The sequence below is a fragment of the Lepisosteus oculatus genome, chromosome 2, assembly GCF_040954835.1.
Source record: "Lepisosteus oculatus isolate fLepOcu1 chromosome 2, fLepOcu1.hap2, whole genome shotgun sequence".
Classification (NCBI taxonomy): domain Eukaryota; kingdom Metazoa; phylum Chordata; class Actinopteri; order Semionotiformes; family Lepisosteidae; genus Lepisosteus; species Lepisosteus oculatus.
The window spans coordinates 59380756-59408514 of record NC_090697.1 but is presented as its reverse complement, the minus strand read 5'-3'; the positions used below and the strand labels follow the sequence as shown (position 1 = coordinate 59408514).

At 35.8% G+C, this 27759-nt stretch overlaps 1 protein-coding gene across 4 annotated transcripts; it reads left to right on the top strand.

Moving 5' to 3' along the window:
* Positions 1–8489: 8489 nt before the first annotated feature.
* On the top strand, positions 8490–22038 carry preb (prolactin regulatory element binding). 4 transcript variants are annotated; one of them, XM_015346567.2, is made up of 11 exons: positions 8490–8742; positions 9144–9226; positions 10972–11122; positions 12213–12408; positions 14480–14694; positions 15882–15962; positions 17016–17143; positions 17889–18062; positions 18961–19033; positions 20060–20219; positions 20692–22038. In XM_015346567.2, exons 3-11 carry the CDS (start codon positions 10988–10990, stop codon positions 20784–20786), a joined length of 1257 nt encoding a protein of 418 aa, XP_015202053.2. In that variant the 5' UTR covers positions 8490–8742; positions 9144–9226; positions 10972–10987; the 3' UTR covers positions 20787–22038. The 4 variants fall into 4 exon arrangements, with proteins under 4 accessions (XP_015202053.2, XP_015202046.2, XP_006625835.2 ...); XM_015346560.2 differs by having other exon boundaries at positions 9053–9226; XM_006625772.3 differs by lacking the exon at positions 9144–9226.
* The last annotated feature ends 5721 nt before the right edge of the window (positions 22039–27759 follow it).

The following is a 27759-nucleotide window of genomic DNA, read 5'->3' as shown; positions in this document are numbered from 1 at the left end:
ATTGTTGTCACTGCAACTGGGTTATACTCTAGCACAGTGGTTCGTAACTCTAGGACTTGAGGAACAATTTCTGCTAGTTTTCATGCCAGCTGACCTACTGTATATATAGCCAGTGCTAGTTGATGACTTTACTGATCCGGTTGCTTGATTATAATTTTTTTAACTTGTCAGTTAAAAAATTGTCACTTGACCTCTCAGCCCTGAGTGTCAAAATATCCTTCTTGAAGTGTACTGTTTTCGACAACTTCTGCATACAGAATGATATGTTGTCTTGCTTCAAATCGCTTGTCTTATTTCTGATTAAATTACTTTTATTAGTTAATTAATAATGATCAGATACAGAAGAAAATGACAGTATCAGACACCCTGCAGTGGGTTTATTTTCCTTTTGCAAAGGTCCAGTTGGTTATATTTCAAGTAACACATAAATGTGGGCAGTTCTGAAACTTAGAGATTGGTACATTTAACTTTTTAAGAGCTCAAAGTAAATGTATAAATATGACCCAGACAGAAAACTGAAATCAACTGAAATCGTATCCTGTGATTAAAAAATAAACTGTAGCAAAATCCAGAAGACAGAGTTGTCCTCCAGGTTTGGGAATAAATGTTCTGGCATAAGGAAGACTTTGTGTACTTTGCATTTTATTTCCAGCAGAGATTCTCAAAATCTTCCAAAAAAGTTTAACAGCCACAGCCACTTTGGAAACAGACTAGTAATACAGAAAGATAAACCTTCACCTAGTTTTGGAGGAATAACTACACTTTTTATGCAATCCTAACTAACTTATAGGAAACTATTCCACCCTCCCAAATTCGTGCCCCACCCTAGGAAAAACAAAACACTCTGTCAGCAACTTCCCTTAAACTCAACATTCTCATTTAAAACGTTTCTAGTGTTCTTCACACTATCTACACCAGTACACCAGTACAACAATTTGGTCTCTTAGCTACCATTTCCCACGCTTACATATACACTGAACCCAGATCTTAATTAATAGGACCTGTGCTCAAGTAACCCAGGAAATCTTGTAATTGACCCTAATTATCCTGTGACCAGTTGGGTAAGGTGGCTCCAGTCTCAGAGTCCTATAGCATACAGTACATCTGAGGAAAGTTACATAGTAAAAGACAATATTATATCTTTGATATACCCATAATTGATGGCCTTTACCATGTCTTTACCACATATCCAATCACATTGTCTATGTACCTGTCACAGATGTCGGAAAGGACAAACCGCGGAATGGCAGGAGAGCGAAAATACCCTATGCGTAGCGGCAAGATGGGGGTTAGCCCGGGCTCAGCTGTTCAGGAAATGCCGTATAGAAACCTATGCTCTCAGGTAGGAAGGACAGCAAAGCACCGGAAACCAGAGACAGGACAGAGAAGGAGCGCCCTCTGGCTACAGAGGGCATGACGTACCCAAATACATAATCTTTTAGGCCTTCAGTGGAGAACAAAATAATTGGGTTACTTTGTATCTCTTTGATTGCAGACTTGTTGGCACTGTGTTGGAACTATCTACAGTATATCACTATTTCTTCTCCTAGAACATTATATAATTTAGATGGAACTTTTGACCATTAAAATCCATGGCGCCAGTTGTGGGAAGGTAAAGACATGACATCTTATATCTAAGCACAGTCAAAGACATGTTGCATGTGGGTTCAGCTGTAGCTTCGTAGCTGAATTTTATGGGTCATTAAGAAGAAACATGAAGGGGCATAGTTCTGATCATTGATTAGTGGGGGTCTTTGTGTGGGAATGGGAAAATGTCATTTTCTTCTTTTTTTTCCTGTTGTGTTTTTTTAATTAAATAAAATGATTTCAAAAGTAAAAGATCAGTATTCCTTTCATGGTAATTAAAATGAATAAAGCAATTAACAATTCAATACATACAGTATATTTTAAGGAACAGATGAGTGTTAACAGATTTTTGATTCTCCAGTCAATGAAACTATAACTCCATTCCAAAGATGGATTTTAAATGAAAATGTAATTTTATTTTCAATGCTTATCTTACATCTTATATTTCTATATATTAATAGTGGTAGTATACTATACCAACATGTTTCATCTCCTGTGTTTGGCAAGGCATTGCTGGCTTGAGCGCTGGGGCCCCAGTTTCAAATTCGGACCTTTCATCTCTGTGGAGTTTGTATGTTCTCCCCGTGTTCACACAGATTTCCTCCAGGTGCTCTGGTTTCCTTCCACAGTCCAAAGACATGCTGGAATGTTAATTGGCATCAGTGATAACTGGACCTATGTGTGAGTGTGTGCGTACCTGTGTTTGTGTCTGTGTGTCTGTCCTGCGATGACTGGTGTCTTGTCCAGGATACATCTGGCCTTGCGCCCGTTGCTTGCCAAGATAGGCTACAGCACCCCCATGACCCTGAATTGAGTTAGAAAAAGGATAAATGGGTGATTGGCAGGTTATGGCACAGCTATGATGATTCTTCAATATAATTTGGATCACTGAACCTTTGCAATTTCTGTCAAGGTCTGTCAAGAAACTTTAATTCTCTTATTCTACTATTAAGATTCTCCAAAAGCAGCCTCTGCCTTATTATGTCAATGGTCTTTTTTTCAAATAGGGCAGCAGTTCTAATGAAAATGGTGATAAAACCTATAGTATTTTGCCATGGAATGCAAAGGTTTAAAGAAATAAATATGTCTTATAATAAAATGATTTATTATTATACATAATGTATATAAAAAACTAGTACTGTATTTCAACTTACTGACAGTTCTCAGATGGTAGTTAGAGATCCTATGACTAATATATATTTATAAGTAATGGTTAATTCCTTACTGGAAAGTAAAAACTGTGTTCTTGTTTTCCAGCCAACAGATGCTGACACAGCTACACACTTGAACCTCACTCATAGATATTGTAACCCAGGTGAAGGCACAGATAGAGAATTTATGCTGAGTTGTACCCATGCTGTCAAAACGGTTCTGGCTTCATGATTTAAATGATGGTTTAAGGAAGACAAGAAAGTCTCTTTATATTGGAGCAAACATCTCATTGTAAACACCACTAATGCCTGATTTCATGTCAGAGGAAGCTGAGTACTCTGATACACTGGAATGAGAGAGCAAGTTGAAAGAGAATGACAGAGCTGTGCAGAGCCTACCTCAGATACACAGCAGTTGAACCAAACAGACATGGTTGCCATGGCTTTTTTGACCATTTAAAAGTTATTCATGCTGTGGTGGGTCCAATATTGAACACTCCTTCCCAGCAAAATCAAAGATGGTTTCCAAATACATAGATTTTTACAAACAAAAATAATTTACCTATTTTCTTATTTACCAATACATCTCTGGAAGCTTTCTGTTTCTCTCTAGTGTGGATCACTCCACTATCCCATTCTGTAGATGCCCCACAGGAGTCTGAATACTTTGTATGTTTTGTAAGTGTACTAAGAAACTGTACACATATAGTCCAAAACAAAAAATGTGATTGATGAAGACTATGAAAGACTGAGCCAGAATTTAAGAGAAGTAGAATGTAATAAGGTGGATATGGAATACATGGAGAATCGATAACAACAGCATAAACATACTCTTATTTTGCTTGAAGTTACAATTATTTATTTCAAATAAATACAAGGCAGAATGCAGAGGTCTAAATTGGTAAATGAATAAGTCAATAAAAATATAAAGAGAAAGAAAGCAAGTTAATAAACAGCTGGATTAGTGCTTTCCAAAAGCAGAGTTAGAGATAGCTGCCTTGAAGTACAGTGTGGTGCCCCCTCTCAAGCAAATGGACTTTAGAAGCTGTAATGAAAATGGGACCCAAGAGACTTGTTATACCAAATACCAAATATATTACCACATAGAAGGCATGGCACCAATAGCTTTTAAAACTGTTGCAGTCGTGCCAGTGCCTACAAAATCTGACTTGGAATAATCTGCTTAAATATTTGGCCAATATCTAACTTGTTTTTCCTTGTGAACATATCATGGCATGCTGTAATGGAAAAAACGACTCATACATTGATGTTTTTAAGGACTGATTGCTCTCGCTGTACTTGCAAGAGCCTCTAAAATTACACTTTAGTAACTATACGTTCAGCATTTGGCTGCTAGAATCCTGGCAATTGATCACATTACTCCTTTTTTGATTCTTAAAATCAAAAATACTATCAAGTATCTACATAGCATGATGCCCTAGTATCTAGCTGTTACAGCATATTATCTTGGTCCTGTCCTCCACATAACATTCATTCAGCTGATTCTAGTTTACTATGTAAAAAGTTATTTGCAATGAACCTAGCATCTTAATTTAACTCAATGTATCTGTAGACTAAGAGTTTGTCAACCCAAAATAGCAGATTATATTAAAGTATACTAAAACAATGGAATATGTTAGTCTAATCCTTGATTTTTAGGATGAGGAGTTTAAGCATTACACTTAGTTGAACAAATGAGAGAAATCCCAAAATATACATACATTTCCTATACAGCTATTAATAACTAATAATTCATGTACTGTGGCAAAATTGTAGATATGAAATTAAATTATTATTGTTACTCTGATATGTTTTCATTGTCATCTTTTTCTAAATAGGCTACTACAACAATATCCATTGATACCTTGCAGCCTGGTATTGATGCTCACATACAGTACTGTAGCTTCTCTGCCTAACCTTTTTAAAAGCATCTGATGCTTCTGTCACAAATAACACTGTAACTAAGAAACGGCACTGCTTGTGACATAAACAGGAAAAATATTATCTGCATCACTGTTCGTATACTCACTTTAGGGCTAATCAGAGTCAATAAATCATGTACAAAGTTCTGAGCATGTCACTGTGACAAAAAAAAAACCTAGTACTGTATGCTCCAGGACGATTGTAATATTATGTACTATAAACATAGTATACTTTATATTAATATATGATTCTGTGGGGAGAAAATGCATCATAATAAATACATTTAGGCCTATGCAGATGCCAGAAGAAAATTCACGCAAACACCCCTGAAACAGTTATAATGTTTTGCAGAGTCTTAGGAAGAAGGTCTGTCACCATACTTAGGATGGTCATATGTGTATTTTAATAGTAAATAGAACCAAGAGGGAGAGAGATAGTGCAGAGACACAGAGGAACTGGGAGCATTCAGCTGGCAGGAATTAGCACATCTGTACCCTGACAGACCCTTCATCATTTTGAAAAAAAATGCATACAGAGAAAAAGTAAAATTTAATAAGAACATTTTTCTTTGGAAAGGAAGGAAGACTTAAATGTGTCTTCTAGGTGAGGTTTAGTGAAAGCCCTTTCAAACAAAAGTATAAAGTACTCAAACAGCAAAAATGTGTTAAAAAAATTAACAGCATTGGTAAATACAGTGATTTTAGAAACTGAGACGTACTTAATTCTAAAAAAATGAAGAGATTACATGGGTGTAAGTGTAACAGAATGTTTGGCTTCTAAATTAATTGTGTATGCTTTTTTGTTCCAGATGAGATCTCCTCTAACTGACTAACTTGTTAGTTTTTTTTCTATTCTATGCAGTGAATACTCTTAATGGCCTAATTTCCTTACTTCCCCCCCCCAAAAAAATCAAAATGTAATCCAATTCTTCATATAGTCTGTACAGGGACATTTATCATAAATAAAAGAAATGACATATAATGTTGTGATAGGTTTTCAGCCCCTTCCAATGATTTACCATTTGCCTTTGCAACCCTCCTAAATTTTCTAAAGTAAATTGCACTATTCAAGCGTGCAGAGTTGGAAGAGATTTAACCAAAATGTATCGAAGCTACAATTGTTGCCAAAGATGCCTCCACCAAGTATACTGGAAGTAAATAATTAGTTTACTTTGTTTTTGATTTGTCTTTACAGTTCTTACTGGCTTTAAACTTCTTTCACCTGTACAAGAGCTCAGTCTGAACATTCAAGATCCTATTCTAAAACATTCAGTTAAATAATTTGTATATATCATTTGTAATGCAACAATGAGACATTTTTTATGATGGGGTGAATACTTTTGCAAGGCACTGCACGGAAAGAAACTACATTTTTTATTGTAATTAACAGAATTTATTTGTTTTCAATGCCTCTCAATACCTAAATATATAGATTCAGAATGTATTTTTCCCTTTTGGGGCAGCATAGTGGTTTGGTAGTTACCACTGTCCCCTTACAACTTTTGGACAGTGGGATTAATTATACAAAAACAGTGCCTTAAGCTTTGCACTTCAAATAGCTTTGATACATCACATCCATTCCAGCAGTCTTCCATACCTGAGAATAGCATGGCACAGTGATATTCCAGATGAAAGTGTCCATGAGGTTGTCATCTTACAAAAAATCTATACAGTATAAACATGCAGCTCCATAATAGGTTTTGACATTAAGGCACTGATAAAAGCATGGGACAATACAGCATTCACAGGGGGCAATTTCAGTTTGAAACATAAAAAATGTTGTAGCACTTAAGTGCTGGTAGGTTCTGAAGAATGACAAGATATTAGGCAAGGACAATGATCGCTCAAAATTCTGTCTTGAGTTAGTACACACCTGCAGGAATATCAACTCCTACTCAGATTCAAAGAACAGAGTATCACAGATTGGCCCTAGATCCAGCAAAGCACACAGTGTCAAATGGTACACAACAACAAAACAGTGCCAGTCAAGGAAGTGACATAAGAAATAAAGAACTTTCTAATCTATCTCTGCCATCTGGTGGACAATTTTGCTAAGTCACAAGGCAATTTGAAATATAACAGGGATGCCACAGCTTCCTATATTGTTGCCATAACATCTTACAACACAGGTTAGAAATCTGTTGTCCAGTACTCTGCTCTGCAAACAGGACGATAAAAGGATTTGATTTCTAAAAGAACAGTTTATTTTTCTTCAGAAATGAAAAAAATAATAAAAAAAAAGGATTGTGAAACAAAATCCAAAAAGGAAGGAACATTTGGAGGAAAGGTCCATTCAACCACTACAAAAAAAGCAAGAGCTTCCAAGAAAGACCAAATAGAAACCAGAAGTCGTTTTGCATACTCTGGAAAAAGAAAAATTGTTTCTCTCAGTGATGATGAATTTCTCGATCTCATCCTTGAGGGACTGCCTGTTACAGAATGTGTTTTCACTCATTTAACATGCAACAACGGCCAAAAATGGACATACCTTCTCTTAACCATTTAAATCAGGTGTGTCAAACTCCTGCAGGGTTTGACACAAACTCCTGGAGGGTCTAGTGTCTTCAGTTCCACTCGAGCTCCCATTTACACAGTTGATATAATTATCAATTGACTGCATAGCTGTAGTACTTTTAACCTGGTACTGAGGTGTTTTATAGGTCACACTGAATGTAATAATTGATTAACTGCGTAACTGTAGTAGCTTTAACCTGGATCTGAGATACAGATAGGTTACACTCTCTTTAATGAAGTTGATGTTTTGAGTAACACTAAAATACCTAAGTAAACAGATTATTATTCTGTACATGTGTAGGTTAGAAAATAATTTGTTTATTTGACAACACAGAATGACATAGAAGCTTTAAGACACTAGATCTCCTGTGACTGTGTTTTCCACCCAATTATTTAACGTGCAGTGCACTGTTCAACTCAATTATTTCAATTATTCTTAGTCTCATTTCAATTCAACTGCTCTCTCCATCAAACATCAGATCTTCACTTACAACCACTAACATCTCCTAATCACTAACATCTCCTGCCTGCTCCTGTTTGGCCAGGGATACTTCTTTATAACCAAAACTTCTATGTTATCTATCATACCCAAACACATCAGCAGCCAAAGTGTTGTTTTTTTTTCCTCATTTGTCTTGCCCTCAAGGGCCTGCCCATGTGTCTGTAGATGGTAAGACAGAAGCTGAACTCTGGATTCCACCTGTGCCATCTAGACCATTCTCCTTCAGGTGTGGGGAAGGGTTAGGGTTATCTTGCCAAGCAATGCCTTCTCCCCTCCAGGCGCTCAATAAGGCTTTTCAGTTTCTTAACACTGTTTTACTGTTGTGAAACCTGAGTGCTACAGTATATTTACTCTCTTTTTCTTCTTGATAGGGTAAATATTTATATATGAAAATGAACACACCAAAGCTAAATTATATTTTGCTGATACTACCAATTGGAATTCCAATAAAATATAAGGAAAATAAAACATAAGAATGAAATGGGTTTTGAGTACATTTTGCCTGATGAAGCATTTGATTTTATCATCTTAATGGTGCGCTTTAGAAATTCACTTCAGTTACAATGTAAATTCCCCATAAAAATAAAAAGGTGAAAACACATTTTATTTAAAAATCTACAAAAGTGTTAATTCATATTTCAGTTAATAACAGATTCTGTAAGAAAATAAATATTAAAAACAACATAATTCAATGTACACGCAATTGTTTTAAGATTAACAAATGAGAGGCGCTTTTATCAAAACATTACGGTAATACTTCACAGCATATTCCGGTATGTGTTTTCCTTCCTGTGACATAGGGCTCCCATATAGGGCAAGCTGCTGACGTGTAGGTAGGGAAGTAACTCTTCCACAAATAGGTTTCCGCATCGTGTATCGTGGGTGACAGTCCATGGGATGAGTGTGAATCTGGGTTTAATGAAGAAGTCCGGACCAATTCAGGAGAGTAGTACAAAAACCAGTTGAGACTGTTATTAATTTCAAGTTTGTTCCATAGCGTCTGGTGGAGTCTATTCAATCATTGCCATGTGATAGTAGATTCTGCATTCATATTCGTGTTAATGAGGTACAGTAAATTTTGTATAAACACTATGTATTCCTTAAATCCTTAATGTGAAAATACGTTTTTAAGAACACGAGAAACCCTGTTAGCTATTATAAGACATTTAATATCTGATCATGGAGTTAATTGTAAGATACGTGTTTTAATTATATTTGTGTATCAGAATAAAAAGCATTTCAGATACCGCATTTCCTGAGATAGGCTGCACATCTTTGAATTGGCTGATGTACATTAGACATTTTATGGGATCTGTTTTGGTCTTTCTGATTGTTTACAGAATTAATCTTTTATCATATATATTTACATTCTACAGTAAGTGAATGGCAAGTACGTTAAATTGGGCACGTCGGTTTGGATAACAACTACGGTATTTTGAATCTTTTTGGTAAACATTTATGAAATAGTTTAATCGTCAAACCATAAACCTCAAGAAACAAGCTGTCTGAAGTTGTTAAAAGGAACCAGAAGAGGACGTTAATACCAAGATGTAGGTCACAATATTTACTTCGTACATACACTGTATGATACAGAATATTGTTTCCCCTCGTATTTTAGAACAGTGGTTCTCAATCGTGGTCTTGAGGGAAAGCTGTGAAATGATTTTCGGTCTAATTTGACCGGCTACAATTGAAGTTATTGATTTGCTTATTTAGACTTTTATTTTGCACTCAGTCCTTGAAACTTAAACATTCAGAAATATACTTAGCCTCTCGTCAGCTTTCAAACAAAGACTTTTATGCCTTATTCCTGAATTAAAAGCACTTAGTAGGTTATCAAGTTATAGTTAGCGGATAGGTTGAAAGATAATTTAGCAGTTGCTCCCAATAATGTGTTTTTTCCCCTTCTGCTGAAGTCCAATGTGTTTCATCATTTTCTTCTAATATACGCAACTGGGGTTAGTTCTGGAACCAGAGAATTGGTGCGAGATTAATAACAATTTTGAATCCCATACAATTTTTAGTATCTGGAAGAAGAAATTAAGAGTTGAAATTGAAAATTGAAATCAATTTGGCCGTGATTAAGAACTTGGCTGGTGCACAAACAAGGTAACTGAGAACCGCTGTTATAAAGTATGGATCTGCTGGATTAAACAGATTAATTTATTTTATTATATTTTATTTTTTTATGAACATGACATTTGATATTCTTTGTTTCCTTAATGCTGAATGTAAAAAAAGATATGAAAAAGATTGAGATATTGCTCAAATGTTTTCTTTGTAAACATTTGCAAACAGAATATTAAAACTAAAAGTTCTATTTTATATTGTCAGGCAAAAGATGATGCAAAGAAATAAGACAGGGACTGGGAAGTTTGTTTTCCAATCTTTTTCTCATTACACATTTAAAAAAGGAAAATGCAGGGTGCTAAGAATAAAAGCTTGTATGTGATCCTTGGGGCCCTGTTAATGAATACAGGACCTGTGAAGGAAAAAAAATGGAAATTATACTTTATAGACTGTTTGACCCCTGAGAAATATTATGTACAAGAATGAAGGCCGGTTTGTTGTTCTACACCTCTTAGTGGTCCTAACCTAATGTTGTCATGGTGGTTATCTTATAATGCCTTTCAGCTTGGGTGAGGGAAGGTGGAAGGTGTTGAGTAACCACAGAATTTAAACCAGTGATTGTAGTTTTTTCTTTTCTAGCACTAGGCCTCTGTATGGTGTAGGTGGAGTAAAATGACCCACCGGAAGGCACTGGTAGATCTTGATTACTACTGTTCTGTGCATTTATGGCGACACTATTGCAGTCTAGGAGAAGAGTACTTTTGTTTACCCCTCATCTAAAAGAACAGTAGTCTTGACCCTTACTTATTACAAAGACCATTATGTATTTTGCCAGGTTTTCGAGCTAAGGTTAGGTGATACCATTTGTCTGCTGATGGTGCTGTTTTAAACTTTCAGCTTCAGAAGTTTTTGTCTTTTGGAGAAACTGTTTTTCTTCATTTTGTGGAATATAATGGAATTCACAGCCTGGAGAAGGAAAAACGAGTAAACGGCTAAACCATGCATATCACAGTTGAGCACGGCAACTAGGTGAAAGATCACAGTTTTATTGGTTTCATCTGAGAAGCAGAACATATCAAGATATGGAACCTCACAACACTACTCAGAAAAAATATATATAACACGTAAGATAGTGTAGTTGATTGCCATACTTGTCAATGACTTTTATTAGAGGTAGAGGTTTGTTATACACTACAATAAACAAGGTATTGTTTGTATTTTGCAGTTTGGAGGAGTGAACAATGGGGAAGTATAAGGTTCCAGACCTGTATCGTGCCCCCTTTCCGCTGTACACAGTGCGTGTGCATCGAGACACTGGATTGGTCATCACTGCAGGGGGAGGCGGAGCTTCTAAAACAGGCATTAAGAATGGAGTGGTGAGACTTGTTTTACAAAAAACTCAATTGCCTTGCAAAAAAAATGTGTTTTCCACCTCACCTTTACTTTTTCTACAGCCTTATGTAAGTTTTTAGTGATGGTCCCTTGCAAAAGTTTTCACCCCTTTCCAATTATGTAATTATTTTTTAGGATTAGATGTACACATTTTTTAAAGTTTTTTGGATGCCTTTTTAGATGCTTCCTTGTGTTGTCAAGCAGATGTTTCAACACAAACACCTGTGCCATTTTTGATAAATAGCCTTTTTATGTCAGCATTTCCCAATTTATATTTATATTTGCTTTAACTACCTGCATGTGAAACCCTCTACTTGTCTACATTAAATGTTAAAAAAAATATTTTCTAAAATCTTTTTTGAATTCCATTGACAGGTTCTACAATGTTTGCTATTCCTCCTAATTTGGTATTATCTGTAAACTTAACTGCTTCACTAACTATACCACAATCTAGATCATTGAAATAAATGAAGAGCAGTAGTGGTTCTACTCCAGTTCTCTGTGGGATGGCACTAATCCTCTGACTCTAATTTGTGTATTCATCCCCTTATCTGTACTCTGTGTTTTATATTTAACCAGTTCTCAATCCAAAAACTTGCATTTCCTTGAATGCCTACCACCTGCAATTTGATAATTAGTAATTTAAGAAATTATTACAATTCTTCTGAAAATTGTGCATATATAGATACTTTATTGATCCCATGAGGGAAATTGCAGTGCAACAGCAGCTTAGCACAGTATTACGAAATACAACAATACAATACATACAATACCGTCAGTACAGTCAGCGAGAAGTGCACTAAAAAAAAAGTTGCTCACAGTTCAGAATATACAAAAAACAGAACAGTAAAAAAAAGTTGTATTGCACATTATAAGTAGAAAAATATATTTTTGCATCATAGCTAACAAAACTCATAAATAACAAGACTGTAAAATGCCTTTGTAAATACCAGTCAGTGAAATAAAAATGTTTAAAAATTAAAGTACAAACCTTCCTACTGGGATCTGGGGTGAACTGGGATAATCTTGTTTCATTTAAAATGATCTCCCAACATTTGTTTTCTGTCTTCTCAGCATTTTCTGCGGGTGGAATTGGTGGAAGGGCAGTTCAGTGCTTCTCTTGCACACTCCTTTGATACTGACCCCCGTGCTACCATGAACCTGGCACTAGGGGACAATGTCATTGCAGCTGGACAAGACACCAGCTGCCAGCTTCTACGCTTCAGAGAGTGCTCTGACAAACCAGAAGCTAAACCACCAGGAAAAGGAGGTGAGGTACTTTTCTGTCTTGAGAGTGAGGGGACACTCAGAACTTTGAAAGAGTTAATTTACATAAACATAAATAATATGTGTTTGAGGCTGTTAAAAAGCACTTTTTTGCATATAGTTTTCCCTGTAGAACCCTAAATTATTGGTTATCCTCCCTTTAAGAATATGATAAAGATCTAGTTACCTTGCGTATTGAAAGTGCTAGCTGTGGGATGACTGCTACAGTTAGTGGTAAGCCTGAGGCAAAATCTAAAAATGAATACTTAAAATATAAAACCATTGGTTTTTAACAGTGGTGCATAAATAAAAATAATAAATTGAGAACCACAAAATCTTTAGGCCCTCCCTACATTGATCCAAGATGAGTTTAACATTATGTAAATAACCAACGGATGCTTGATATTTCAGTATGCAAAGAGCAAAGAAAAACTTAGTGAACTTCAGAGATAAATATAGAAAGTCCATAGTTTTACCATCACGGAAAGTCTTGAATCAAAACCAGTCTTTATCTAAATATCCAATAGGGTCATAGTAATCAATTCCATGCCTCCTGAAACTTAATGATGTATGAATTAAAAAACGAGTAATAAAGGAATAGGGAGTGTGAAAAAGTAGACGAACCCCCAGTTTCATTGCTCAATTAGGGGAAAAATTAAAACCATGTGTTTAAAGAATTAGGTAGGTCTTAGGGGGCTGCGTTTAGAAGAACATACCCTTTATAAAGATCATAAACGCTGTGAGCTTGGTCTTTACCATACAGGTGTGTTGAAACAAGTCATGTCACGATATGAGGACATCTCGGAGAACCCCTGAAAATGAGTTATTGATGCTAATCAGTCTGGAAAGGTTTACAAAACTATTTCTGTGTGGGACCAATCCACTGTCAGAGAGATACAAAAGTCTGTAAAAGGAGAAATGTACTCCCTCTCAGAAGTTCACCAAAGAGCACATAAGTGATCCACAAAGCCTCTAGACCAGTGTTCTCCAGACGGATGAGTCAAAGGTAGAACTCTTTGGCCTCGGTGAGAAACATCATGTCTGGTGAAAGCCAAACGCTGATTTTGAAGAGAAGAAACTCATCCCAGCTCTTAAGCATGGTGGAGAGAGTGTGGTGGCTTGGGGCTATTTTACTGCAACAGGACAGCAAGCCATCATTGACACAACCATGGCTTCTGTATTGTTTCAGACAGTTCTAGAGGATTCTGTGACCTGAATCGGAACCAAAAGTCTGTCTGTGATCCTAAATATCACTGACTACAAAAAAGCAGATCTACAAAAGAATGGCTGCAGAAGAAATTCTGTTTTACAATGGCGTAATTACAGGCCAGATCTTAAACCCCACTGAAATGTTGTGACAGGTCAGGAGTGTGTTGTCCCTGCGAGGTGTCCTTCAAATGTTACAGAGATGAAGGAGGAATGGGTCAAAATTCCTCAAATCAGATGCAAATCAGTGATTAGAAGCAACTTTTAATAGCAGTCATTGCTGGTCTAGGGAGTTCTAGAAGTTAAAAGCTCACATTTTTTTTCAAACATAGTTAAATAATATATTGGAACGGTATTCAATTATTAAAGATTAAAGATTTAATAACATTTTCAATTTTAAATATGTAAAATATGTGGAAATCCTAAGAGGTTCGCAAACCTTTTTTGGCACTGAGTTTATGTGTCTTTGGCTGAATGTTTTTCTTTAATTGGTTGATGAATTGACAGTGAATACCCTGCTAAGCTCTCATTTCAGTCTTCTGCAAGCAGTGTTCTTACAGTGTATTTCTTTATTGAGCCTTGGCATTATTACACTGGCATTATATCCAGCAAGAATGTGGCCATTTAATGTATGTTTTATTTTTAGAAGGCAAAGAAGAATGCAGCAGCATCTGAAAGCCATATTTTTGTGCATCTCATAATATACTTACACAAGTATAATTGTTTACTGTTGTGTAATTAAAACTTTAAGCTCTATAATTACAGAATAATCCTCAATTTTTTCGGGCCAGGTCTGTTTTGAACATTAGTACTTGTACAGTACAGTGTGTACTGTGCATGATATATTTTATGCTTTCTGTCATTTTCAGGGGGTGATGGACGGGGAGCACACAGGAGGAAGATTCAAGCTGGGAGCGACAGCACCCCAGGAACGCATGATGACTCCCCTCAGATCACTGTGGAGACCCTGGGGGAGGTACAGACGGACTTCAGCCCAGATGGCCTTCAGAAATGTGTGCAGTTCAGTGTAGATCATAGCCTGCTTGTGACGGGTGGAGCTGATGGACATGTGCGAGTATGGGAGGTGAGACAAAGGGCTTATCTTCATAATGTTTCTCAATACTGCTTTGTGCAAATGCGGATATTTCTGGACAGTTATTTGATGAAGCATCATACATTAGTTCAGTTCAACTGTTAAATTCCAAATTAGACATCATAATATTCAGAGTAACTTCCATCCATCCATTGACTAAACGCCTCATCCAATTCAGGGTTGCAGGGGAGCTGTAGTCTATTCTGGCAAGCAACAAGCTCAAGACACCATACACCCTGGACAGGATACCAGTCTACTACAGACCACACACAGACACATACTCACACCAGAGCCAATTTTCCCAGAAGCCAATTGAACTACTAAAGTATGTCTTTGGACTGAGGAAGGAAACCCATGACAAGAATATACAAACTCCGCACAGGTAGCACCCAGGTCCAGAATTTAACCCAGGGCCCCAGTGCTGCAAGGCAATAATGCTAACCACTGTGCCACTGAACCACCCCTCTTCAGAGTTACTTAAATTGTGTTAAATGGCACAATGATATCCAGGTGTGTTTTACCTGTTTCATGCAATGATTTTAAATCTTAACATAAGATAGATAGATACTTTATTGATCCTGTGAGGGAAATTGCAGAAATAGATTGATATTAATAGCCATCAACAGAAACTGAGTGGAGCACTGTGCTAAAACAACATTTTGTAATATCTCTGGCAGATCAGTTTAGTATATATGTAGTTTTGTTCTGTTAGCATAATTCTAATCAGGGTCATGGTCTTTCTAGCTTGTAAATAACAGCTTTTAGAGTAGACCATTATTTATACTATTTATATGAACAACAGAACTGAAGCTGATTGCAGTATATACCCACATGTATTGGAGATTTCTTTTAAAGTGTGTACAGGTGTATATGAAACTTGTGATTTTTTAAATGTTATTAATCTATAAAGCATACGTGATAATAAGAGAACATACATTTAATTTTATGGTCGTCAAAAATAGATTTTAATACCCTTTGGTAAGGGATTGCATTGTTGTCTGGTACAGTATTAAAAATGTAATTTTAAAATGGTAAATGCAAAGGTTTTTGTTCTTCCAATTGATCCATAACAGTTTGTTGGTGATTTTCACTTAGGAAAGTATTTTTTTTTCACAAATGAGAAGTATTGGTTCTTCAAAATTATAGTTTGGCTGAAGTTCTTCTGTTCTTTACCATAGTTCCCTGCTATGAAAAAGAAGCTAGATTTCAAAGCGCATGATGGAGAGATTGAAGATTTAGACATCATCCAGGACAGTAAGGTAATAGTATAAGAAGGTTATTTAAAAGAACAGAATTCAAAACAAGAAAAGCAGTACTTGGATATTCTGATACAATTCATGTTTTATTGTTGCTGTTAATACAGCAAGTATTGGGGCAAATTGAGTCACTTTTGGCAATTTTTTGTCTTATTGGTTTTAATTTCCAAGTTTAAAAGTGGCTTTCCAAAACAAAAATTAAAAAACAATTTATTAAGTCTCCATGTTTGCCCTCAACAATATATCCAATACTTGCACAGGACGGAAAATGCCAGATGTTTCCTCTATGCTGCATTTTCAAGAAATAGCTTTTGCTTTACGGGGAGCAGAATTAGTCTCTTAGCTGTAGTACACGTTGTATTTTCCTCCTTTTTTACTTTCATGGATATAATTGAAACACATGTCAGTTGTTTAAATGAAACAATCCAATTTTGGCTAAAATATCCATGAGCCTACCTACAGCTCACATGTATTTTTGCTTTTTTACATAATGTAAAGTAGTCAGTAGTAAAGGTTAGTGAAAACAAGCATTGCCTAATGTGAATGTCCCTGGAATTCCTTTAGACCAAAAAATTATTAAAACCAGGAAATTAGCAAAAAACCCTTGGTTTAGATTTGGGGGTTTGAGATTATTCAGATATGAGTGCTGAATATATTAGCACTCTTATTTGATGAAAGTTTCACTGTTTAATTACTACAGGTAAGACGTTTGGCAGTTTCCATACTGTAAGCTTAGTCTTTAAATGAGCTTTGCATGTACTGTAAGAAACATAAATCACAAAAAATACCTTACTCTTGCTGGTTGAGGGTACTAGAAAACGACTGCTAGTTTTCCAACTGCTATTGTTGTACAGTGCTGATAAAATTTCTAGGGTTTAAAGATGTTAGGGCTGTTTTCTGGTTTGAAGAAGTTCATAGCTTAAGAAGCCTCCACAGCCGAAACGTTGTGTTCTTTTCAACAAGAAATCTTTGCTTGTTCCTTATTTTCTGGTTTGCTTTTCGTACCAAGGAGCACCAGTTGCATCATGTTTTAAAATGTCACAATTTCTTTGACAGCAGATAGTGACGGTGGGACGGGATTTTAAATGCTGTGTATGGCAGAATGACCAGCTGGCAACAGCGCTGCGCTGGAATGAAAATATGCCCAACATCCCTGAAAAGATGTATCGGTACCAAGCATGCAGGCAAGATCTGTGGCTCTTTGTTAAGCCTTTTGTCACTTGCTCTTCTTTAGTTCCTGCTGGTGCAGGTGCTCTTCCTTTATTGACACATTGCATCTCCCCCACACTTTCCAGTTAACAACTTCTTTGTTCCAAGGGAACCTAAAGTTAGATTGATAGAAAACTGGCACACACGATGGTACCTCTTTGATTTACTTTTACATATGGGGAAAAAATATATTTTGGTGTAATTTCTTTATTTTAGTCCACTTTGTGGTTATTAATTGCATACTTTGCTTATTTGTTTGATTAGTAAAAGATTAGTAACTGTCCTGTTTTAGTTTCTTTATTATTGCTAATTATACATGTTCATGATCCAATGGGAATCAAAAGGGCAATGCTTCACTTCCACAGATGTTTAACCTTATACGGTACTTTATTTGTGTTAGTTGTCTGCCTTTATGTTATTTGGTTGCAACACTATTTCAGGTATGTAAGCTTAGCACATTTCTACTTTGCAAGTTGTATTTGTAGCTACAAGGATATTTAACATTTCTGTACTGTAGAATGTATTATTTCTGCAGTATATGAAGTATTTAAAAGAGGTACAGATATTCAGTTTAATTTTTATGAGTTAGGTGACTTGGTTGTTTCTCTGCTTTGTGAATAAATGACATACTCCAGCCCTGTGTGTCACAAGAGTTTTCAGGAGAGGTATGAAGAAAGTGTATTAATAGTTCTTTTTTTTGTTGTTCGATATTTCTGGTAGATTTGCCAAGGTGGAAGACCAGCCTGACGCTCTGCGGCTGTACACAGTCCAGATTCCTCACAAGCGTGACCGCAAACCCCCTCCCTGCTACCTAACCAAGTGGGATGGCAGCAACTTCCTGCCTCTCCTTACACGGCCCTGTGGCAACGAGGTTATTTCCTGTCTGGCTGTCAGGTAAAGAATCCACTCCTTGATTTACACACTCAACAGTCCTTTATTAATGGAACACATGAGTTTCAAAGAGTGTGGTGTGTGTTCAGTCTCTTATTACAGTCTTGTATCAGGCCAAATTTACAGTTGTTAGGACAAATGCATCAAATCTTTAAATCTTGACACATAATGCCCAAAAGAAACATGTAGGCACAGTCACATTTATTCTGACTATAGTGAAAAGGAAAGAATGAAAAAAGAATGTATTTATTTTGTCATCAAAATACATAGAGTTACTACTGTGTATTATGTGATAACTGCACACCTTTCTTGATAAACTTTTACTATTGGTAAATGAGATAAGCAGCAACAGCTCCTGAAATGCTTTCATATTTAATATTATTTTCCAAGTAAGCATACTGTATGAAAACGCTTTGTATACTATTCACTCACTTGATAACCCTGGGCCTTGTTTGCAGCACATTCATAAAATTCGCCTTGACCTTATTTTTCAATATTTCCTGTTTTGGTGACAGATTATTTCGCCATTTACATTGAGTTTCTTCAAAACATAAAAGTTTAACCAGCACCCAAAAAAAAACAAACAAAATATTGTACTTTTTTAAAATTTGTAAAATTTGAGCACGAAACATACTGTATTGTACAGGGCCTTGTTTTTTAACAGCTAACAAGAACAACGCAAAAAATATTTCTGTAAAAAACAGGGGGAGATGACTATGTACAGTGCCTATAGAAAGTCTACACCCCCCCCTCGTACATTTTCACATTTTATTGTGTTATAGCATGGAACTTTTAACAGAATTTTTGCCACTGATCAACACAAAGTACTCTATAATGTCAAAGTAAAAAAAATCCAGACATTTTACTAAATTAATAAGTAAATGTGTTTTTTTTGTTTCAGTGACTCTGGGACGTTCCTGGGTCTGGGTATGGTAACGGGATCTGTAGCTATTTACATTTCCTTCTCACTGCAGGTACGAAGCCTATAAACTAGTTGTCATTCAACCCTCTGCCAAAAATCTGCAGTCTCACAGATTTTTTTGTTATCCTGCCATGGATTCACCCCTTAAATATCAGGACATAGTTTGTATATGACAGGAAGTTTGTCATTCAAATACAGGAATTGTGTATTCAGTGGATCTATTTTAAACTTTCAAGGACATGAAATTGACTGAGACTTCAGCAACCTTTAGACACTATTTAACTATTCTTGTATTTTGTCCTGATGCATGTGTACACTGTGTAATAAGAAATTGACCCCTGTAACTGGAATCCAATAGCATGATTTGTTTTAAGTATGGGGGATCCAAAGTGTCAGTAAGTCTGCAAAACAGGTGTAAGGGCACGTCATTTCTCAACATTATTATATCAGTTTAGGGATTCAATAATTAAATTATTCCATGCGGTGGGATTATGTAATAAGCTTTCGAGTTATGTTGTTGAAGCTATTACTCTGGCTTCTTTCAAGAAATAACTGGCTGATGTTCTTGTATCAGTTAACTTTCTGAAGAACTTTGTGATGTTCTTGTATCAATAAACTATTACCAAATAGTTAATAATTGCCCATAATCTACAATTACCACAGTCCATAATTACCAAATGAACTAAATGGGCCGAATGTTGTGTGTAGCTTTTCTTTGTAGCTGGTGTTATATTCTTAAAATTGCCATTTTTAGTAAGAGTTTAAGAAAGATTCTAAGCATTAAAATAAGTGCCAAAACTCGAGCCCTAATTATACTTTTATTATGCAATGAAGAAATATTATATACTATAATTAATATAACGTTTTTACTATATGAGTGTATATATATATTCAAATAAGTCTCCTGCTAATTGTTATAAGTGTATTAGCATATTTTATTTCTGTTCCAAAAATCTGAGTGACCAACAGTTTCAACAAGAACACTCATGGAAGTCCATTGCAGTCCATTATTTTGTAGACTATCATCTGTCCATGGAAGTACAGTAAAATATTCTTGCTTCTTTATTTCTATACACAGAAGCTTTACTATGTCCAAGAAGCACATGGGATTGTGGTCACAGGCTTGGCCTTCCTGCCGGACACAAAGCAAGGCCTGAAAATCCTTGGGGACAACGAGGCAGCCATGTTAAGTGTGGCAGTGGACAGTCGGTGTAAAATGCACGTTCTCCCCAGCCGACGTAAGTGTGTCAGGAAGGCGATACAGGAATTGCAGTGTACCTAGTCGCCTTTTCAGTGTGGTTTTTCAAGGTTATTCGGATGCTTATCAGAAAGATTTTAAAGAAAATCTGCAGCATTAGATAGAGTGCTGGAAAATCATTTCAAATACAGTGAACACTGATGGAAAATATATCGATTTTGAAAATGAGGCCTATCACATAAACTAAGTTGTCCAGTAATGGTATAAAATTCAATATTTTGTATTGAAATATAATTATATAAATCAAAAGTATTAGAAATGCTAAAGTTTAATAATAATAGAATAATAGAAAATAATTCACCAACCAATTGAATAATTCCATCACCAAAGAGGAGATGGAGTGGTCGATATTAATCTTGACATTTTATTCTATGCTATTTGGTAGCCCTTAAAGTTGTATGGTTTTTGGTACATATTGTTACCACTTTCTGATGACTTCTCTTTTTCTTTAGGAACCTTTCCTGTCTGGTTGGTTCTCCTTCTCTGCGCTTTAATGGTCATTTTTGTCATCCTGCTCCTGCAACACGCCTTCCCAGGGTTAATTTAGGAAGGACGGGTTCCCCTTAAGCTGCTCAGCATGGGTACAGACCCAGACAAACATGAGCTGCCTCCTCAGTTCTTCTCAGGGAACTTGGCTCCTGGTCTGGATGGACAGCAACACATTGAGCAAGAGAAGACACTTCGCATGATACTGGTGGTGAAGAACACTTGACTAAGCTTTGATTCCTTAGGAAAAATAAGGAAGGTTATTTGTTTGCCACCATTATGGTGCACTCTTTGTTGCTTTTAATGTCAAATTTTATGATTTCTGATTTTTATTTTAAGGAAAAGCCGGAGACATCTTTAATTAAAATTCTGACTTTAAACATTAACCCTGCCTATACCTGGATTTTAGGTGCCTGTAAAGTAATGTTTGGCGACTCTTGAGAGTTTGGATATTGATTAACTAATGGCAGAATTTGCATTTCTGTTCCTTAATGAGAATATTTTGATGCTGTTTTTGTCCTAACCCTCTGTTTAAGTAATAAATAGTGGTATTAACAAACCACCGTGATGTATTTATGTACAGCAGACTCTCAACATAACAGACCAGGCTGAATCCAGCTTTCTGTGCCACAATCTGTTGTTCTAGTGATTCTATTGATTTTTCATTCTACACTTTCTATTGGGACTGAAAAGTTTAAAAAGGATTTAGTGTAATGTTGATTTTGTTTCCATCTATTTTTCTTGGACTAAAAACCCATGCAGATAATGTGCTAAATGAGAGCTGTCTTCCAAATGACACACATATAATACTTAAATTTAACTGCAGTGATGGAGTTATGCACCCAGACAGCATAGTACTCTCCCATTCATATATTTAAAGTTATATTTGAGAATGAATAATCTCACTGCACTAAGTAATTTCACATAGACATACAACAATGGTTGTATTCATTCTTGGAACGTTTTGGTTTACCATAGAAAAGCAGACTATAATTTACATATGTTTCTGGCTGTTAACTATCAAATCTTTATTGGTGTTCTAGCACATTTGTAGTGTGAAAGGAGTGGGACATCATGCATTACCTATAGTAGCATTACATGTCAAATGTTAATTGTGTTCCAAAAAAAGCTTCATGCTATGGCTTTGTTTGAAACATATCCATTGACTGCAATGTTCTGTTTAAGAAAACTACCAGAAATCACTCTTGTAATTAATAAAATAAATTCAGGTATAAAGAGAAACTATTTTGTATTTAAGCTCCACTTTCATGAAGGATAAATCTTTGTTTAAAATAAAAACCTGAGCTAATCCAGGTAATGTCTTGTCCATGAATGATATCAGCTCCTGGCTATTTCTTCTGGTTATTCATCTTCTATCAATATATGTCATGTTGAATTCCTTGTGTGAATTTATAGCTTTCTTTACAAAATTTGATATATGTTAAAGTGTCTTAGGTTGAGCTATCATTGGTTGAATGTTAAGGGTTGAGAGATAACTTTGCTGACACTTCAGCAGTATGAACTGCTGAAGCCTTAGAATTCTTGAAAACTGGACAGACCCCATCTCAAGGTACGTGATCAACCTAAAACATGAGACATAGCTCACAGTTTCAACACAGACATTTCCTAGATGTTTCTATGAGCCTGGGGTCTTAATACCTGTTTTCTCTGACAGGATTACAAGAAATTCATTCATTCAATTCATTTGGGAGACCAGTGCTACGAAACCAACCCATTTTAATAACAAATCCAGATTTTGTCTCAATTATACCGTGTAGAATTTACGGAACCCAACTGCTATGGAGGAGGATCTTTTTATGGCTTTAGCTATAATTGGTATATGAGAAAATGACATCTACAGTTTGTGTAACCTCAACATTAATGATTATCTGTAAAAGTTTTGTATTTATGTACAGCAGACTGTCATCATAACAGACCAGGCTGAATCCAGCTTTCTGTGCCATTATAGAAGAGTCTGTTCTAGTCAGTCTATAGATTTTTCATTCTATCTGTATAACTCCATCACATAACATCACATAACATAATACATAAATACAAAACTTTTACAGATAGTCATTAATGTTGAGGTAATTGAGACAAAATCTGGATTTGTTATTAAAGTGGGTTGGTTTCATATCCCTGGTCTCTGTATCACTATCTGTAAAAGCTTGTATAGATTTAGTTCTACCTTAAGCAGGTCTCTGTCCATTTGCTTTTTCTAGTATCATTTTTGTCAAGTTTAAAACTGTCAGCTTTCAATCAAAACTGCATTAAAACATAAAACATATAAATTTAGTAAGATAGGATTCCCTGCTTTTTTTTCTTTCCTTGGCAGCAACACTTCCACCCTGAATTCATCAGATATCAGGTGCTAAGCAAGGCAGGGGTAAGTCTGTACTTTGAGATCTGAGTGCTCGCAGGATATCCAGGTTCCTGTTGAAGAGATGTGGTTGGCCAGTAGGTGATCCCTCTAAATCTGAACTTGCAAACCAATATCCCAGTGTAGTGACAAGGCAGACTGCACTATTGTAGATTTCCGTCCTTCAGATGTTAAACCAAGGACCTGACTACTTACTCATTAAAGATGCCAGAGCTGTTAACCCCAATGTTGAAACTAACATCCACTCTGGACTTGTACAATCCACCAATCCTAAATTCATTTGGTGAAGCAATTTCTCAATTCTCTGCCTAATCTCCTCTGTAGTGGACACTTGGCGCACAACGGCTGCCACATGTCCCAGATGGACACAAAAGGTGTGTGCTGGATTTTGGAGGTGGATGAAGGGGATCCCTTTTTATGTAGACATTTCTTTGGGATCCCTAGTGACGAAAAGTGGAAATCTTTCTAAACAAAGTGTTATGAATGGACGGAATAAATTACCAAGATATTGCAAAAATGAGAAATTACTTAAAGCTACATGATACTGTGACACGATCTTAGTCTATAGGAAAATCATGTGCCCTTATAGGCAGACCTGTTTTTGTCATTAATTTATTTTTTTGTGATCTTATGCTTAAGGCTTATGGGAATTTTATCGCAAATATAGCCTTTATAGCAAAGGCACATAGTATTTGCTTAACTGTTAAGTGTGAAATAAAACAATAGACAAGGAAAAGGAAGAATACATTTATAGATAGAGTAACAGTTTTTACTATTTACTATTTATAAAAAGGAGATGGTAAATTGTAGTGAGTCATCATTTTAGGAGACTGTAAGCGGCTCTGTGGCTAAGGATCTGTGCCTGTGACCGGAAGGTTGCCAGTTCAAATCCCACGGCCGGCAGAGGAATCCTACTCCGTTGGGCCCCTGAGCAAGGCCCTTAACCCCAACTGCTCCAGGGGAGCCTTACAATGGCAGACCCTGCGCTCTGACCCCAAGCTTCTCTCCCTGTCTCTGTGTCTGTGTCTCCCTGGAGAAAAGCTGGGGTATGCATTCCTAATGCAAGACGCATTCCTAATGCAAGAAATTGTATAGGGCTAATAAAGAAACAACATAAACATTGTCTGGGTGCATGTACTGTACTATACTTCTGTAGGCCTTAGGAAGTCTAAAATGATTTAGGTTTTACAGGTGAGTGCTGCAGGGTTAGGAGAAACAATCTGTGAAAGGATTTTCAACTAGGGTTTCACAGGGTCCTCTAAACTGTTCAGGAGATTTCCTAGAAGCTAATGACAACTTTTCACACCTGGTAAAATTTGAAAGCTCATTGACTTTAATTTAAAATTCTGAAAGTTCTTGCCAAACAAATATTTCCAAATCAATAATAAGAAAAGGACTGAAGTTGAGAGTGGAATTGTCAGTGCACTCAGGTTTATACACAATACAGTTCTTGATCCTGACATTTGTCTTTGGCTGGTACAAACAACACAACCACAAAAAAACATCTGATGAGCAATCAATAAAATACCAGACATAAAACTGAAATATTGGTGTTTCAGTAACCTAAAAAAGTTTTTCTTGTGTAAATTGTTGATAAGTAGCAAGCATTGAGTCTGAACTGCAGAAAAATGAACTCCAATATTAAACTTACAGTATTTTTGACCGCACTTCCCAAAGGTCTCCACATTGTGTTCTGGGTTTTAACCAGTAAATATTTGAATAATCTTGCAAAATCTGCATTTATTTTTTATACTTTTGTCTGTGTTGGGACATTTTGTTGTAGTATTCTGTTGAATGATGTGTAGATCTTCCACTAGATGGCAGAATAAGCACCTATTTCTATTTATATGAGAGAAGGACCACTATTTTAAATACAGTACTTAGATTTACAATGTTTTCCAAACTCAGTCCTTCTGCCTGAATTTTGTGTAATCTCTTAACTCTTTAATTCATTCAATCAAATTAGTCATATGGGAAAGTAAACTGTTTGTTTCAAAATAAGAAACCCATTGTCTCCTTAATGATAATAAGGCACACATTGCAAAACAATAAGATTAATATTGTTGCCTAATAAACATTTTCCACCAGTGTGCCAAAGGAATTTTTATAATACCCAATAGAGGTTTTGAGAATACAGTTATGATATAAAAAAGACAAAAAGTTAAGAATAATAGACTAGTTACCATTTTGATTTATAAAAGTGGCATGTAAAACTAATTTAAAATAAATTTAAATTGTGTTCTTGAGCGAGAAATCCCTGTAAATTAATCCATTTATACTTAATGAACAGTGTGGAAGACTAAATAATAGGCAGAAATGCACAAACTAAAATATATTTTATGTACAGTCCAGAGTGGACTGATACTTTAAAAAGATGTTTGCTTTTACCCTACACTGATTTCTAACTTTACACTTAAACATATTTCTCAGTGTGCTATTGTTTAGGATTACACATATTCTAATGGAAAATACAGCACCTAACTTTGTGAATCTTTTAATTGAACACAAGAAATATTCTAGAACTTGATTACAGTTTAAAAAAAACACTATTTTGAAGAGCTCTTGGTCAGTATTCAATACATCTGCCTGCGGACGTTAATCTGTCTTTATCAACATGAGCGAGCTTATTTCATCAAGCCTGTGAAGAGTAATCCATAAAGAAATCCATGAAGAAAAACCATGCAATATCCTATGACTGATTTAGGCATGTTTGCCTTTAAACTCAGCCTTAAAGCTGGAGTCTTTTTGACTTGCCATTTGTTTGAATATTTACACTCTAATGCCCTTAAAACCATAACAGTCCTAGAGCCGTGCACCCTGTGATGAAAAATGTTTCTTATCATGTATTCCCACACACCACAGAATACAAGTGTAATAATGGTTGGTGGTTCTTTTGTGCAGTCCAACCTCATTTGGTCTCTATTGGAAAAAGGCCTTAAAGAAAGTAAAATGAATTGAGGATTTTCGGGCCAAGTGAGCTATTAATCCCTTGAATGGCTCTCATTACTGGTACTGATGTTCAACTCCCTGGGTGGGGAAAAACCAACAGAGAAGCTTTGAAAAGAGACCCACAAAGATACAGTTCTCTCTGTGACCTTCTCAATGACTCTTTTGAGAGATCAGCCCATGAGGCACTGAAGAAAAAAAATAGCTTGCTCCTTTAAATGCTGTAGCAGAAGGGTTTTGTTTGTATTAACTCAACCTCAACATATTTGTTTATTTATTGCACATTTATAAGACACAGTGACAATTTAATCTCCACTTCAAGATTGTTTCTGATTACCAAGAATTGTGCATAAACAACTTGCAGAATATAAATGAACTACCAAACCACTTGTGACTGCTTTCTGGTTTAAACAGTAATGTTCACAGACATTTAAATATAATATGTCTTGATGCCAGTCAGGTTTTACAGATAGAATTAAAAATACTCCTTGGAAAGTGTGGAAAGAAAAGAGAATGATGTATATATTTTTTGTACACAGTAAAGTAAAGTCATTTTTTAATGTTAGATTGCTGTGGGAAAGTATGCTTACAGGCAAAGCAAAGCAAAACAGAATGACATAGTTGAAAAGAAGATTAGAACTTCAAAGAAAATTCAGCAGGATAAATTGCTACACAGGTTAATGTATTAGGAAAACTGAAAGGCAAATAATACCATCTTCACACATTTAATTGAATCTTAGTACTACTAACTCACAAGAAAAGCTGTCGCCAACTGTTTCCACTACAACTGATTGAAGTTGATTTGCTCTAGCGTTTTGCATTGGATTTCAATTGCAATCCCTGTATTTAAATTTACAGGAAGCTAAATTGTTTACTCCACAGTAGAGTATGTTGAATAAAGTACCACATGTAAACAATGAGAGAAGAAATGAATCTAAACATGTGCTGTTGTCCAGTTGAGACTGTTATAAAAACTGTTTGCCTCTCCCACCATTGGGAACTGCAATGGACATACTGTATGTTCATAGTTTATGTGTTGTTCTGTAAAAAGAATATTATAATGTGATCCAAGGGAAGAATTATTTCAGGCTTCTTTAAGTTAGCTTCTTTAGATCCTCATGAGCTGCCTACAGTATGTAATAACTTCTAGACAATGATATTGATTGTAGTAGATTAGTTCATATCTTATTTAATAATAAGGCAGAAATTCAAGATTCACTTTTCAAGAATTACAAAATAGTACAGCAAACAGACTTTGTGAAACAATTATGTACTAAAAGCTTGAGTGATAAGAGGCCCTAAAAATATTTAAAATATGAACAGCTGCAGTCACGCTAATTTTCAGTATTTGGGCAATGAGCTTCATTGACTTTGTGCTGTATGTGAGACAGTTGCATGGAGTGTGGTCTTTGTTTTGTATTTTATTCAGTATGCAGACTACTACATTCAGGATAAACTATTTTCAATATGGACTATAGTCATGCAGACATCTCTAAAGTAATATTTCAACACCTAATATCTGAACAGGTGAATCTCAATGTCACTGTATATCAGCTCTATTTCACAGGGAGTCAATGCAACTTACAGATGTTTTGAGTTTGGTATTTTATTCAGTATGCAGACCACTACCTTCAGGATAAACTATTTTTTGTATCTTAGAAAATAACCCAGCCCTATAAGGGCTTATAGGAATATGGAAATATAAATC